Source organism: Xenopus tropicalis, chromosome 8 (assembly GCF_000004195.4).
Source record: "Xenopus tropicalis strain Nigerian chromosome 8, UCB_Xtro_10.0, whole genome shotgun sequence".
In the NCBI taxonomy this organism is placed as follows: Eukaryota; Metazoa; Chordata; class Amphibia; order Anura; family Pipidae; genus Xenopus; species Xenopus tropicalis.
This window is the reverse complement of record NC_030684.2, coordinates 38,445,266-38,459,498: the sequence shown is the minus strand read 5'-3', so window position 1 is coordinate 38,459,498 and position 14,233 is coordinate 38,445,266. Positions and strand designations below refer to the sequence as shown.

At 42.2% G+C, this 14,233-nt stretch overlaps 2 protein-coding genes and 1 long non-coding RNA gene across 12 annotated transcripts in view; 2 read left to right on the top strand and 1 right to left on the bottom strand.

Moving 5' to 3' along the window:
- Positions 1-14,233, bottom strand: part of cdk5rap2 (CDK5 regulatory subunit associated protein 2) — a 280,021-nt gene that overhangs the window by 80,151 nt on the left and 185,637 nt on the right.
- The window catches only part of LOC108645252, a 74,835-nt gene continuing 61,132 nt past the window's right edge, over positions 531-14,233 (top strand). The window contains exon 1 of the long non-coding RNA XR_004219545.1: positions 531-571. This is a non-coding gene — a long non-coding RNA (uncharacterized LOC108645252). The remainder of the gene's footprint in view (positions 572-14,233) is intronic.
- The window catches only part of LOC108645253, a 55,627-nt gene continuing 43,974 nt past the window's right edge, over positions 2,581-14,233 (top strand). For 9 of the 10 annotated variants that reach the window (XR_004219493.1, XR_004219491.1, XR_004219490.1 and 6 more), the window contains exons 1-6: positions 2,581-2,615; positions 3,978-4,887; positions 5,514-5,667; positions 7,116-7,210; positions 7,449-7,593; positions 9,650-9,799. Coding sequence is in view for 3 of the 10 variants with exons in the window: in XM_031890656.1 (XP_031746516.1) it covers positions 7,137-7,210; positions 7,449-7,593; positions 9,650-9,799 (369 nt within the window). In the remaining 7 variants the exon portion in view is untranslated. Of the gene's footprint in view, positions 2,616-3,977; positions 4,888-5,513; positions 5,668-7,115; positions 7,211-7,448; positions 7,594-9,649; positions 9,800-14,233 lie in introns of those variants that run through there. The other variant, XM_031890657.1, reaches the window with a different exon arrangement.

The window sequence follows — 14,233 nt, the reverse complement described above, 5'->3', positions numbered from 1 at the left end:
AATCTCGCAAATACGAAAAAAAAACGCGACGGCGGCCGAAAAAGCCGCAAAATTTTCCTTTCCAATCCGATTTTTTTCCCATTCGGGATTCGGATTCGTGGTTATGAGTAAATGCCCCTAAGGGTTTTACCATTATCTGTACAGCCTTCCTTGTGCCTTTGGCCTGTCCTCAGTAGTTTTATGTATTAATTAATAGTGTCATTCATTGATTAAACTTTTTGTTGTTACAGCCCATCAACTATTCATATCCCATTTCTTATTTCCCAAACTGCCTGAGTGGTCTGTTAGTAATTAAGCCTCAGCAACAGGCGGCTGCAGTTCCAGAGAAGAGAAAATCCAAATTGTTAGAATGTTGCCATCTGTATGATAATATGGGGTAAGTTTAAGTGAAACTGTCTGTTTGAACTTCCAGTGGATCTCCTAATGGAAGATAAAGGCACAAGGAATCGCAGGTGCATGATGGGAAAGAGACATTCGCCACATTTGAATCCTACGGAAGAGCCATTGTGAGCAAGTGTTGTTTGATGCTTGGGAACAACCCTAGCAGACTGTACCAACATGCCCCCTGCAGGTAAGTACAAGTACAAAACACCCCGGCACCTACTCTTCTGGGTGCTTTCCAAAAGCTCATTTAAAATTATTTATATAAATATTCTCGACTTACATAGTAGGATTTCCTTTGTGTACTTTTGGATTTTTACCATATGTGAGTGACATAAATGTTGCTGTGGCAAATTCCACATTGGTGGGTGTGTGTGGGGGGGTCGCTGGGAATTGTAATTTATCAAGAGATGAGACAATTAAACACTTCCCAATCCCCATTTCGTAAATAATTCTACCCACGCCTCAATGGCCAGTTAGTTTTACCAAATAATTATAAGAATTAACGCTTAGAATCTCAAGCACATATCTAATACATGCGGGCAGGCAAGGGCTGTAATTGCCAAAATGTATATTAATATGTTCTTGCATTAGGTGCATGGTGGTTCACTTTAGAGAGACTCTTATGTATACGGAAATCGAATCTAGAATTTTCAATTGTCCTCATAGATGTTATGATCTTTTCTATTGTGTGCTATCATTATTACTATAATCTAGTTACTATTAGTTGAAACACAAGACTCCAGTTACCTCCATCATAGAGGTTGCAACGCCACCAGTCTCCGAGACACACAGCAGACCCAACACCAATCCACACAATCCACATATAACACTACCAATACCAAACAACTATAAATACACCACTAATAGTCTAACTGTAGATATAGTGTCTATCACAATAGCCTTGGACTGTATCTCCGAATCTGAGCAATCGCCCTTTTTCTACAAGACAGCACTTTATTTGCTTTAGTAGCCACATCGCACAGCTACCATGAAGCTCACATATAGACAACTTGTTATCAACAAAAACCCCCAGATTCCTTCTCCATTAAGAGAGATACCCCCTAACAAACACTACCATTCAGTAGATAGTTCGCGTTTATATTATTTCACCAAAGTGCATAACTTTGCACTTGTCAACATTGAACCTCATTTTCCAGTTTGCTGCCCCAGTTTTCTAATTTGCAAATCGCTCTGCAAAGCGGCAGCACCTGCATGGAACTTATAGTTTTGCACAATTTTGTGTCATGCAGCAAAATAGAAACAGTACTGTCTATGCCCCCTCCAGGTATTTTAATTGCTTTCTTCACTGCACCGGCAGCCAAAAAACACTACTTGCTCTGTCGAGGCTAGCAACCAAATATACCTGCTTGAAAACTCCAAACTGGAGAGCTGCTAAAACTGGAATAAAAACTAAAAACTACAAATAATAAAAAAGGGAAGACAATTGCAAATCCCTCTTCCACAATACATCGACTATCCGCAGCGTGCCACGATTAAAATCAGTCATAACATCCACGTTCCCAACTATTCACAACAGTACTCATGATCATTCGATGCTACTGGCTCTCTCCTAACTATGCGCACTACTCTCTGCTTGTTCCTAATGATACGAGCGAGTGAGTGCTATACACAAATTGAAGCTTGGCGGTAATTTTCAAAATTGTACTAAACGGTATTCTCTCTCTGTTCATCACCATTTTGACTTTCCTAATGGGTGCTTTGTCCTAAATCTCCCTGCTTGTCTCTGGCCTGATTTTGTTCTCTAGCCACAAAAAAGCACTGGCACTCAAAGCTGCAAAAATGGGACAAGCCCTATAAAAATCTTTAATGCGGAGGTGCAACGTTTCGGGGCACAACAACCCCTTGTGCCCCGAAACGTTGCACCTCCGCATTAAAGATTTTTATAGGGCTTGTCCCATTTTTGCAGCTTTGAGTGCCAGTGCTTTTTTGTGGCTATTGGAATTTGGGAGGGTGCCGATCCCTCCAAGCAGTGTGCACCGAGCGGTAATTTTTTGGAGAGCTAAGGGTGTGCGGGTAGGATTCCTGTTCTGTCTGATTTTGGTTCTCTGTCAGCGCAGGGCTCGCAGCCCATACCTCCACCCTTCTCTTGGATCAAATGTGAGCGAATGATGGGAAGTAGCACGACCTTCAAATGGAGCTACGCGATGTGCACAGTGGGTGTGAAAAGCGTTATGTTAAAAAGCATCAACCAGGACTATGGGATCTATCAGGTACCCTCTTTGCAACTACTTTATATAGTCATATAGAACATGAAGTGTAGTTTTCACCAAGAAAAATATTCCCTTATGATAATGTTTTTGTTTTGCATGGGTACGCATAGGTATTTCCCAACTCTTGGCTACAGATAGAATCTGTTCCTTATAATAAACCAATCAACTCCTATCCATCTGTTCAGCCCTTGGGCAGAATCATTCAAATACTGTAGAACTGGGATCCACAAAATGTTTTACTTGTGAGCCACACACAGATGTAAAAAGTGTTGGTGAGCCACACAAGCATGATATTTGGGATGTCAAATTAAGGGCTGTGATTGGCTATTTGGTAACCCCATGAGGACTGCTGGCCTGCAGGAGGCTGTGCTTTGAGTAAAACTGTGTCTCTTTTCTTGTAAAAATGTGCTGCCCACTATGAGGCCACTGGGAGCAACATCAAACGGGTGGTGAACCACATGTTGTTCCCGGAGCCAATGTTTGGGGATCACTGCTGGAGAAGGTCACCATTGTACAAAGCCGGCAATTTCTAATATCCTTCTATATGAAAGTAGAGGTTATATTATCCTTCCCAGGGTCTTGAAGATAGGCTTGCTGGCTGATACATTAGATAGCTTCAGAAGAGGTTGGATGGCTTTTTTAGGCAAGTGAGGGAATACAGGGTTATGGCAGGTAGCTCTTAGTACAAAGTGATCCAAGGACTGGTCCAATTGCCATATTGTAGTCAAGAAGGAATTCCTCCCCTCCCTTAGGCAAATTCAAGAGATATTAGAGGCTTTGGATCAACTAACAGTTAGGCAGGTTTCATATAGAAATAAAACTTTAAACTTGATGGACAGTTTTCATTTTTCAACCTTACTTATTATGTTACATGTTAAAACTCTTTCTAGCAGTGTGGAAAATATGTCCTTTTCTTCTTTCTCCAGCATTTAGGCCTAGTGGGGCCCCTACAGATGCTGGGTCCTGTTGCCATTGCACCTTGTATTTTTCCACCTCTGCTTTGTATAGTGCTGTGTAATATATAATAACTTAAAATTAGATCTGCATACAATGTATAACCTACGAAAATTAAAATGGCTATCATACATCCGACTTTCATCCTACGATCTCTTTCATTTTAAGATTTCCCTTTGATTAGTTTTCCTGTAGAATTCCGCGGCATGGTCGCAATTATACAAATAAAACTGTATGCGTATGCGGTTACCATGCTGCTTTTAGGATAGTTAGCGATGATTGATCTGTTTCATGACTTGTACTTAGTAGTTTGATGTTCTTCATGAAATGACGAGATGAGTGCAGTAACTCGATCAACTTAAACAGCGCTTTTGTACTGAGTGATAAAGCGTCTCTGCCTGCCTGCAGGATACTATGGAGAGAACTGCGTCAATGTTTGCCAGCTAAACCCTTGTGAGAACAGAGGCGTTTGTCGGCACCAGGCCAGTGCCCCTATGTGAGTGCAGCAAGAATCACATTGGCCGGTACTGCGAGCACAGGTGGGATAAACTGAGGTACTGGTATGGGAAATTGAGTTTTGTGGGCACAGTAATGCTGGGATTCTGGGAAACACTGCATTGTGGAAAAAACATGGCAGATTGCCTCATCTTTTTGCACTTAGTACATATATAGCAAGGTGCCTTGGGTGCAAAGTACTTCATGTACATATGCACTAGTACCCAAAGGCACGTGCACATGTACTTCTGCCCAGGAGAGAAATGGCAGGGCTCGAATCTTTGACTGAATAGGCAAATGCTTGTTGGCTATGAAAAGTGACATAGCAACCCTGTATGATGAATGTAACTTATAGAAGCATTGTTATTGCAGGTTATTAGTTCTGCACACTTTTTTTTAGATCTTTAATAAATGCCCCCATTGCCCAGAGCCCATATGTGCAGTGAAATCTCTCCAGGTTTGTAGTGTAAATTGGATCCAAGTGTTCTGCTATGTACAGTGACTATGTGTAGGTGACTTAATAAACTATGCTTGAAGATATGTAGCTTTGTTATACAAGTTGATATATATATCTTTCATAGGCTGGACCAGCAATGTCCCTCCTAGTGTCTCTTATTGAAGCTACTGCTTTTGCCCAAGGCATAACATCTCTAATTCTGGCCTTTTGTGTTGACTCCTTTTATTTGACACCTGCAGGAGTTTCATTACCACCCCAAAGGCAGTGAGACGTGTTTGCCTTGTGATTGTTATCCTATTGGCTCCTCATCAAGGGCATGTGATCAGGAAACTGGCCAATGCTATTGCAGACCTGGCCTGATTGGACGTGAGTGTAACAACTGTGATAGCCCCTTTGCTCTCACAGCAAGGCATGAGCATGGGTTCCGTATTGTGCTGTACAAAAACTGGGTTGTGGAATAAGCCCCACATAGGAAGAGTAAAAGTCATGATCAAAGAAAAGCAGAGAATAAAAATAATAATAATAAGGGGAGAGCAGGAAGCATAAGAACTGTGGGTAGCAAACAGCAAAGGAAAGTATGAAATAGCATATTAGGAGAATAGGGGCAGGGGTTGTAGATGACCATAACAGAAAGTGATATAAGTAGGGAATCTGGCACCTGCCAATGTCCCTGCATGTAGGAACTGGGAATGGGAATGCATCACCGTCAGACAGAGCTTGTAAAAAAGATGGGGAGAGCAAAAGGCAAAGATAGGGAAGCGCTATAAACAAGAAGGGCTATGGGGGCAGCAGAATAGCAGATATTTGAAATGAACTTTATGCATACTTTCTTAATTCTGTATTTATAGTTTTTTTTTTTAAAAAAAGGAACACTCTGCAGTTATAGTGGTAGCAGTGCTGCATACAGGATCAGAATGGTGTAGCTGTACTGTGTACTGATCCATATGGTCCGTGATGTAATGGTGCCTTCTCTGTATTCTTCCCTCTCACAGTGATTTATGATGGTTGCCCCAAAACATCAACAGCAGGAGTCTGGTGGCCCAGGACCAAGTTTGGCGTTCCTGCTGCAGTGCCGTGCCCACTCCCTTGCTGGCTCAAAGAGAAGGTTAAGCATGTGTGGGTGCTCATGTGTATGAGCTAAGGCAGGTTGGTATCATGTTTAAGTTCTAGAGTAGCAAGAATTAAAGAAGACCTGCTTGCTGCACCATGCACTGGCAAACATTGGGCATCTCCTGATAGCATTTTCAGACCTCCCGAAAACATGGCAGAAAGATGACAGTTGGGTTTTACTGCCTAACGTGTGTAGCCAACTTGAGTTGTTTCCTTTGTTCAAAACACCTATTCAAAGGCAACTGCTCTGGCCTGGACCTGTGTAACTTCATGTCCATAATCCCCCAGAAAAGGAGACCATGGAGCTGCCACATTATATACATATAATATATAATATATATATTTTGCAAAATAGAAGGAGCCACCTCTTGATTATGTTAGTGAAAATATTTTCCCATGGCTGAATGGCTGCCTCTTGTTATAAGCCCACCTGTTTATCATAAGGGGGGACACAGTGCAGTGGCTCCTATAAGGTGTAATACTAGAATAAGCCATACATATTAAGTACCCCACTAGATCTGACAGGGGAATGCAAATGAGAAATGAAATACATTTTCCACATCCACATAAACTCTCCTGCCTGGACTATTGTTATTGTTACTTTTTATTCCTTTTCTTTCAACTGAGGCCCTATTCTATTCATATTCCTGCCTCTCTTTCAAACCACTTCTTAGTTGCTAGGTTAAATTGGATTCTAGCAAATTGAAATTCCAAACTGGAGAGCTACTGAACAAAAACCCAAATCAATCAGAAATGGCAAATAATAAAAAATTGAGACCCATTGCAAATTGTCTCAACATAGCACTCACTACACTATACTAAAAGTAATTTAAAGGTGAACAGCCCCTTGAAATATGGCTGCCCTCCGGCTGGGCACACTCTACAACCAGTACTAGACCCAGGTCTGTATTTGTAGAATGGCCACCCTATAAATGCACAGCCCCACTCATATACAAGGTTCTGATCAGTAAATCTGCTGCTTGCTTAGAGCGCTTTCTATGCTTTGTTCTTTATTGTACCATGTCCTAATTCTTTTGCTCTTTTTCCTCCCACCAAACACTGACCAGGTCTGAGGGGTAAAGGTGAGGATTCTGTGCCCAACTTCCTTGCCCCAAACCTCTCTGCACTTTATGGCTTGAATTCTTTCCAGGATCGAACCATTGCCCTTGTAAACCTTTGCTATCAGTACCTGTCCAACCCCTCCTGCAAGCAGGCTTATTATAATACCTTACTGGCAAGTGCACTATAACAAGGATATCCTGCTTGGCACCCTTAAACTATAACTCCCAGCTTTATCAGACAGTCTCCAGGGACTGTAGAGTCACAGTCTTGATGTGCCTGTGTTCTGAGAGGCTGCTTGGGCTGTGCCAGAAGTGATACAACTGTGTGCTTAACTTTTGCTTCCTGTAACTGTGCCCCCTGTTTGGCAGCCATGATGATTACATAGGGATATGGTTTCCGCTAATCATGTTCTGCGATTTTAGGGACTGCCATCTGACACTGCAATGATTTCAAGGGTTGGCTGGAGCCAGATCTGTTCAACTGCACTTATTTGGCCTTTGTGGAGCTCTCTTCTATGGTAAGGCATGATAGACGTAGCATATTATTTTCATTATCTTGGATGGGGAGAAAGTAGAATTCACAAAACTGGGGTAGTTAATGGTCTGGAGTAGTGACGCTTTGTAACCAGCAATCAGCTCTCATAGGACAATTGCATTAATGGAGGAAAAAGAAAAGTTGTAGCTTGTTAGAATACTTGACTAATAGGGGCTGCACCCAGTTTTTAATATGTGACAATAACTTGGTTGTTTTCCCAGCTGGACGGCCTGGAGAGAAATGAGACTGAACACAATAGAAGCCAAGAAGCTCGCCTTGCGTCTGCGTTCAGTGACAGACCAGATGTATCAGTACATCCACGAAGGGTTCAGGTTAACCGCCACACAGGATGCACAATTTACTGAGGTACAAATGGCCACAATGTTATTATCCAGCTCATAGCTTATGGCTCCTTTGTACAGAACCCCATACAGAAACTTTGTATAAAAAGAAACTACATTTTCTTTTTTCTTTTGTGAAAACAGTATATGTATGTATGTATGTATGTATGTATGTATGTATGTATATCTTTATTTATAAAGCGCTACTTATGTACGCAGCGCTGTACAGTAGAATACATTAATACAAATAGGGTGCTAATAAGATAATAATAGATAAATACAAAGTATAACAATAAATACAGATAAATACAAGGTACAGCTGCAATAAGTTAAGAGTCAAAGACACAAGAGGAAGTAGGTCCCTGCCCCGTAGAGCTTACAATCTATATGGGAGGGTAACTAACAGACACAAATAGGCAAATATAAGTGCTGTAGGTCACAGTGGGTGACGCTACAATATAAGTGCCAGTTCCCAGATCAGGTGCTGGGCGAGTGCTCCAAAAGGTAGTCTTTAACCTTAGTTCTAAACAGACTGGGGGAGGATTCTCTCCGGAGGAAATCAGGGAGGGCATTCCAAATGTAAGGGGCAGCAAGGCAGAAAGGTTTAAGGCGGGAAACCGCAGTAGTAGTGGGGGGCGCAACCAAGCGATTGCTCTGCGAGGAACGAAGGAGTCGACCAGGAACGTACAGAGACACAAGGAAAGAGATGTAGTGAGGAGCAGAGGAATGGAGGGCTTTGAAGGTTAGGAGAAGAAGTTTGTAAGATATTCTTTGTTTAATAGGAAGCCACGATAAGGCATTTAGCAGGGGAAGGGCCTGAACTCTCCTGGATGAGAGGAGGAGAATTCTGGCAGCAGTATTTAATATAGACTGTAGGGGGGAAAGATGGGAGTTAGGGAGGCCGGTTAGTAGCAGGTTACAGTAGTCCAGTCGTGACAGGATGAGAGCATGCATGAGCAGCTTAGCTGTTGCAGTACAAAGAAAGGGACAAATTTTGGCAATATTGCGTAAGAAAAAGTGACAGGTTTTGACAGTGGTGTTAATGTGGTTAGAAAAGGAGAGACTGGAGTCAAAGATCACCCCCAAACAACGCGCCGAATCGACGGGGTTGATGAGGGTGCCATCGATAGAGATAGAAAAGGGGGGGGGTAGGACCAGGCTTAGGCGGAAAGATCATAAGTTCAGTTTTTGTTAGGTTGAGTTTGAGTATATATGAGAAAGCAGAGTCAGTGACTTTGATCCAAGGTTTTTAAAGGGGTGATTTACCTTTAATTTAACTTTTAGTATGTTATAGAATAAACAGTTCTAAGCAACTTTTCAGCTGGTCTTCATTATTTATATCTGATCTGTTTTTCAATTATTTGCCTTCTTCTTCAAACTCTTCGCAGCTTTCAAATGGGGGTCTCTGACCCCGGCAGCCAAAAAAACTATTGCTCTGTGAGGCTACAGTTTTATTGTTATTGTTACTTTGTTAGTTTAAAGGTGAAAAAGTCCTTTAAGCTAGAACTGTGATAGATAAACCAAAAGAAACTACTTTTTAAATGTAATGTTCTTGGTAATGAGCCAAGACAATCCACCGTAGTCAGACGTATTGCAGTGCATTGCCCAAAATAGTCTTAATTCTCTATATTCCTCTATTAATAAATAGTAACTGTACCATGTCCATTGAGAAAGACTTGTGCCCTCAGTAAGTTCAGTATGTGAGTCCCTAGAGGCCTGTATGTGTGCTGCTAATACAAACAAGGTCCCTTCCTCAGAAGCCGCTGAAGACTGGAAGTTTCATTTTGACTCTGGGCAGCCGGGAGCACTGGGAGGCTCTGCTGCACAATGAACATGGCAGTGCTGGGCTTATGAACCTGCTGTGGGAATACAGCAGCACTCTGGCCAAGAACATGAAGCTCACCTACCTTAATCCGGTGGGACTGGTGACCCCAAACATCAGTAAATAGTTGCCACATACATTTCTCTTTATCTAGAAATATACTTATTCATTAAATACATTAAAAGCTTCCTATTGCCATCATATCATGAGCTGTTATTATACTTATTAAAAAGCTAAAATTATTCTTTTCTTCTGACAGTGCTTAATATTGAGAGAGTGGAAAATCAAAACTCTGCCAGGAGACAGTTCCCCAGATACCACAGTCACCTTGTTCGGGGCCAAACTTTCTGGGATCACCTTACTCATGTGGTGCTGTCAGAGTCAGTCCTTGTGCCACCCAAGCCAAAAGGTAACATTTGTAAAGCTGTAATAAATTCGTTTTATCTTAATTTTATCTAATTCTGTTGTTGCTTGCATGGTTAGGCTCAGTTCCTGGTCATCATGTGACTCCCTGTTAGAAATGAACCTTGGTAATTATAGGGGAAAGCTGCATTGCCCAGTGATAGGGCTTATTTACAAATTGGAATGCAAAATTGTGGCCTTCGGGGTGATAAATTGAGCTTGTACCTTTTTTATTTTATATAGGAAACTCTGTCATACCATTTTATCAAATAATTTTATTTGCCTTAAAAGCACAACCTACCACAGTGCCAACACCAACCGCCGCTGACATGAAGGTACTTATTTAATAGTGACAGTATGTGTTTTTGGTATAACAGACCTGCTGAGAGATATGGGTTTATTTAGCCATAGATTTTCAATAGGGGGCCACACATGCTTTTAAGACCCCAGGTTCATTGTTATTTGACTGTTAATGGAATTATTTTGTTGATTGCTTAATTGACAGATCAAAATCTGTATTATTTATGTATGCAGTGCTGCTGGGATTTTCTGGCTCAGTGACTTACACCCGTAGAGCTAAGCATAGAGATACCAGATGACTATAGATGGAGCCTTTCTTTCCAACATATAGTGCCAGGCCATGGTCTACTGATGCCGGAGGCCCAGTGCGCAGCATTCCCATGCCCCCCTTACCGTGCAGAATTGGGATTGCAAAACCTGTCCTACACCCTGCTTCTATACCCTCCGATAGTTATGTCACTATAATTAGGTTTCTGATTATATTGATATGACATCCCACTCTGTGAGAGGACAGTCCTGGACTGACCTAGGCAGGCTTGGACTGGAAAACTGCCAGGATAGGATAGGGGAGAAGTTACAGGCAATACAATGGGTACCTGCTGAAGACATGAGCATTCTCTACCAAACATGGAAGCATTTGACAAATCCTAAGAAGATTTCCTATTCTATTTCATTGCTTGGTTAATGCAAAATCCGCATCTTCTCATCTACCCAATGAATATCATCTGCATTACATTTCCTTTGAGGGGGCACCTGATAACCCAGGCATACAGCCTTCATGCCATGAATGGGAATGGTGGAGGATGCCAAGAGTGACCATTATAAACACTGTCTTCAGCCTGTTAGGCCAGTGTGAGAATGCTTGGTAGAGCAACCAATACGCACAGGAGGAGGGCACCTGTGACTCGCAGGCACTGAACCTTTCAGTGTTTCTTCATTGCTAATTTGATCCATTCTCTCACTCTCTAACCTACTATATATTACCCCTGCAAAATGACACAATACCCAGAATAAAGACACATACACACAGTGGCTTGATGGTAAATCTGCGAAAGTGCAGTTTTATTAATAATAATTAGAAACTTATAGATTGTATAGAAAATATGATTAATAATTATTAAAATTAATAGATTGGGCTGTCTATGAAGATTCTCATTCATCCAGGTCATGATATACAGTATCGAGTAGAATTAAGTCTAAAACAACTGGACTTTTCTGAGTTTTTCTTGAAAACGTTTCACCACTCATCCGAGTGGCTTCTTCAGTTCAAATGACTGGTAGGGAATTCCCCGGTATTTAAACTCTTGATGGTAGTAGAGTCACAGACATCCAATCACAATGGTTCCATTGAACTTGTTCAGTTAGGTGTTAGCTGAAACTGACAGGTGTAAGAAGGTATGATCCAATCACAATGGTACCAAGATTCTCATTGATGAAGGTGTTAATCCTTCAAAGTACATGACTGGAAGTGTGAACTGTTGTGAAACTGCCGGGGTAAGGATGTCAACGCGCCATTGTATGTTGGTGACAAGTGGTGTCTCAGGCCCCCTCCTCTGTTCAGGGATGGTTTTTCCAGGTTGGCATAAATGGCCTCTTTCACACCTCTTTCAAACCATCTGTCCTCTCGGTCCAAAATATGCACGTTACTGTCCTCAAAAGAGTGACCTTTTTCCTTGAGGTGTAGATAGACCGCTGAGTCTTGTCCTGAGGAGTTTGCCCGCCTATGTTGGGCCATTCTCTTACAGAGAAGTTGTTTTGTCTCCCCAATGTATAAGTCTGAGCACTCTTCACTACACTGGACAGCATAGACCACATTACTTTTCATGTGCTTGGGTGTTGGGTCTTTCGGGTGCACCAGCTTCTGTCTCAGGGTGTTGCTGGGTTTGAAAAACACAGGAATGCGATGTTTGTTGAAAATTCTCCTACGTTTTTCTGATGTTCCAGCAACATATGGAATGACTATGTTGTTTCGCCTGCTGTGTTCCTCCCTTCTGTTTGTAGGTCTGGTCTTTCTGTTGGTCTTTGATTTGGTTTTGATGAAGGCCCAGTCTGGGTACCCACAAGTTTTCAGAGCTCCTTTTAGATGTTTATATTCTTTCTCCTTGGCCTCTGCCAAGGGAACAACACCAAGTCATTGGTTCAGATATGTGGATGACACCTGGGTCAAAATTAAAGAACGCGAGGTTCCAGCCTTCACCAAACACATAAACTCGGTGGACAAAAACATCACGTTCACAAGGGAAGATGTGAAAGACAGCAAACTGGCTTTTTTGGACTGTGCTATAGTTATCAAAGAGGGGAGGGACCTGGATATTGAAGTATACAGGAAACCCACCCACACAGACCAGTACTTGCTGTTTGATTCCCACCACCCTTTGGAACATAAACTGGGTGTAATTAGGACTCTACATCATCGGGCTGAAACTGTGGCATCCAATGCAGAGGCCAAGGAGAAAGAATATAAACATCTAAAAGGAGCTCTGAAAACTTGTGGGTACCCAGACTGGGCCTTCATCAAAACCAAATCAAAGACCAACAGAAAGACCAGACCTACAAACAGAAGGGAGGAACACAGCAGGCGAAACAACATAGTCATTCCATATGTTGCTGGAACATCAGAAAAACTTAGGAGAATTTTCAACAAACATCGCATTCCTGTGTTTTTCAAACCCAGCAACACCCTGAGACAGAAGCTGGTGCACCCGAAAGACCCAACACCCAAGCACATGAAAAGTAATGTGGTCTATGCTGTCCAGTGTAGTGAAGAGTGCTCAGACTTATACATTGGGGAGACAAAACAACTTCTCTGTAAGAGAATGGCCCAACATAGGCGGGCAAACTCCTCAGGACAAGACTCAGCGGTCTATCTACACCTCAAGGAAAAAGGTCACTCTTTTGAGGACAGTAACGTGCATATTTTGGACCGAGAGGACAGATGGTTTGAAAGAGGTGTGAAAGAGGCCATTTATGCCAACCTGGAAAAACCATCCCTGAACAGAGGAGGGGGCCTGAGACACCACTTGTCACCAACATACAATGGCGCGTTGACATCCTTACCCCGGCAGTTTCACAACAGTTCACACTTCCAGTCATGTACTTTGAAGGATTAACACCTTCATCAATGAGAATCTTGGTACCATTGTGATTGGATCATACCTTCTTACACCTGTCAGTTTCAGCTAACACCTAACTGAACAAGTTCAATGGAACCATTGTGATTGGATGTCTGTGACTCTACTACCATCAAGAGTTTAAATACCGGGGAATTCCCTACCAGTCATTTGAACTGAAGAAGCCACTCGGATGAGTGGTGAAACGTTTTCAAGAAAAACTCAGAAAAGTCCAGTTGTTTTAGACTTAATTCTACTCGATAGTGTATATCATGACCTGGATGAATGAGATTGGGCTATTTTGATTCTGAGGAAGGCAAAAACCTCTGGAAGCTTGGGCCAATCTGCTTCATTAGAGGGAAAAATTCCTTCCTGACTCCTTAACGGCAATCGGATTTCTCCCAGGATCAAATGCGCCCTATTAAACCAAGGGTAGGGGAAACAGTAAGCAATATGGAAGCATACACACGAGCACCATTTAGCTGCAAGGTGAATCCTGCATTTCCTTCCAAGCAGCCTGCAGACCCCGGCTTCTGCAGTTTGATGGATGGAATGAAAAGAAATTCAGGACTGACCGAGTTTGCTTAAGGGTGCTTTTGTTTATGGTGCCATATTGGGTTGAAAGAGAAGGTAACGTGGGTGTAACAGGGGTGAGTGTAAGGGGGGGCGCTACTGGTGCTATTGTAGTGAAAGGAAAGGGAGGCAGTGGTGGTGAGGGAAAGGGATATGGCAGCATATACATGATTGCCATTAAGCTGCTGGGTTAAGGCTACATTCCCTCGCTGCAGAACCCGGCTTCTGCAGTTTGATGGATGGAGTGAATAGGAGAGTCTACCGTGTAGCTTAAGGGTGATCCTGTTTATGGTGCCATATTGGGATGAAAGAGGTGATAACTCATATATAATTAATCTATTATTAACTAATAACGGTGGAACTGGGGTAAATGTAACATATGTAATAACATAAAAATTGCAAAGCTGGTGAAACTATAAAGGGAGAGACTGCTGGTTGTATTACAGTGAAAAGAGAGG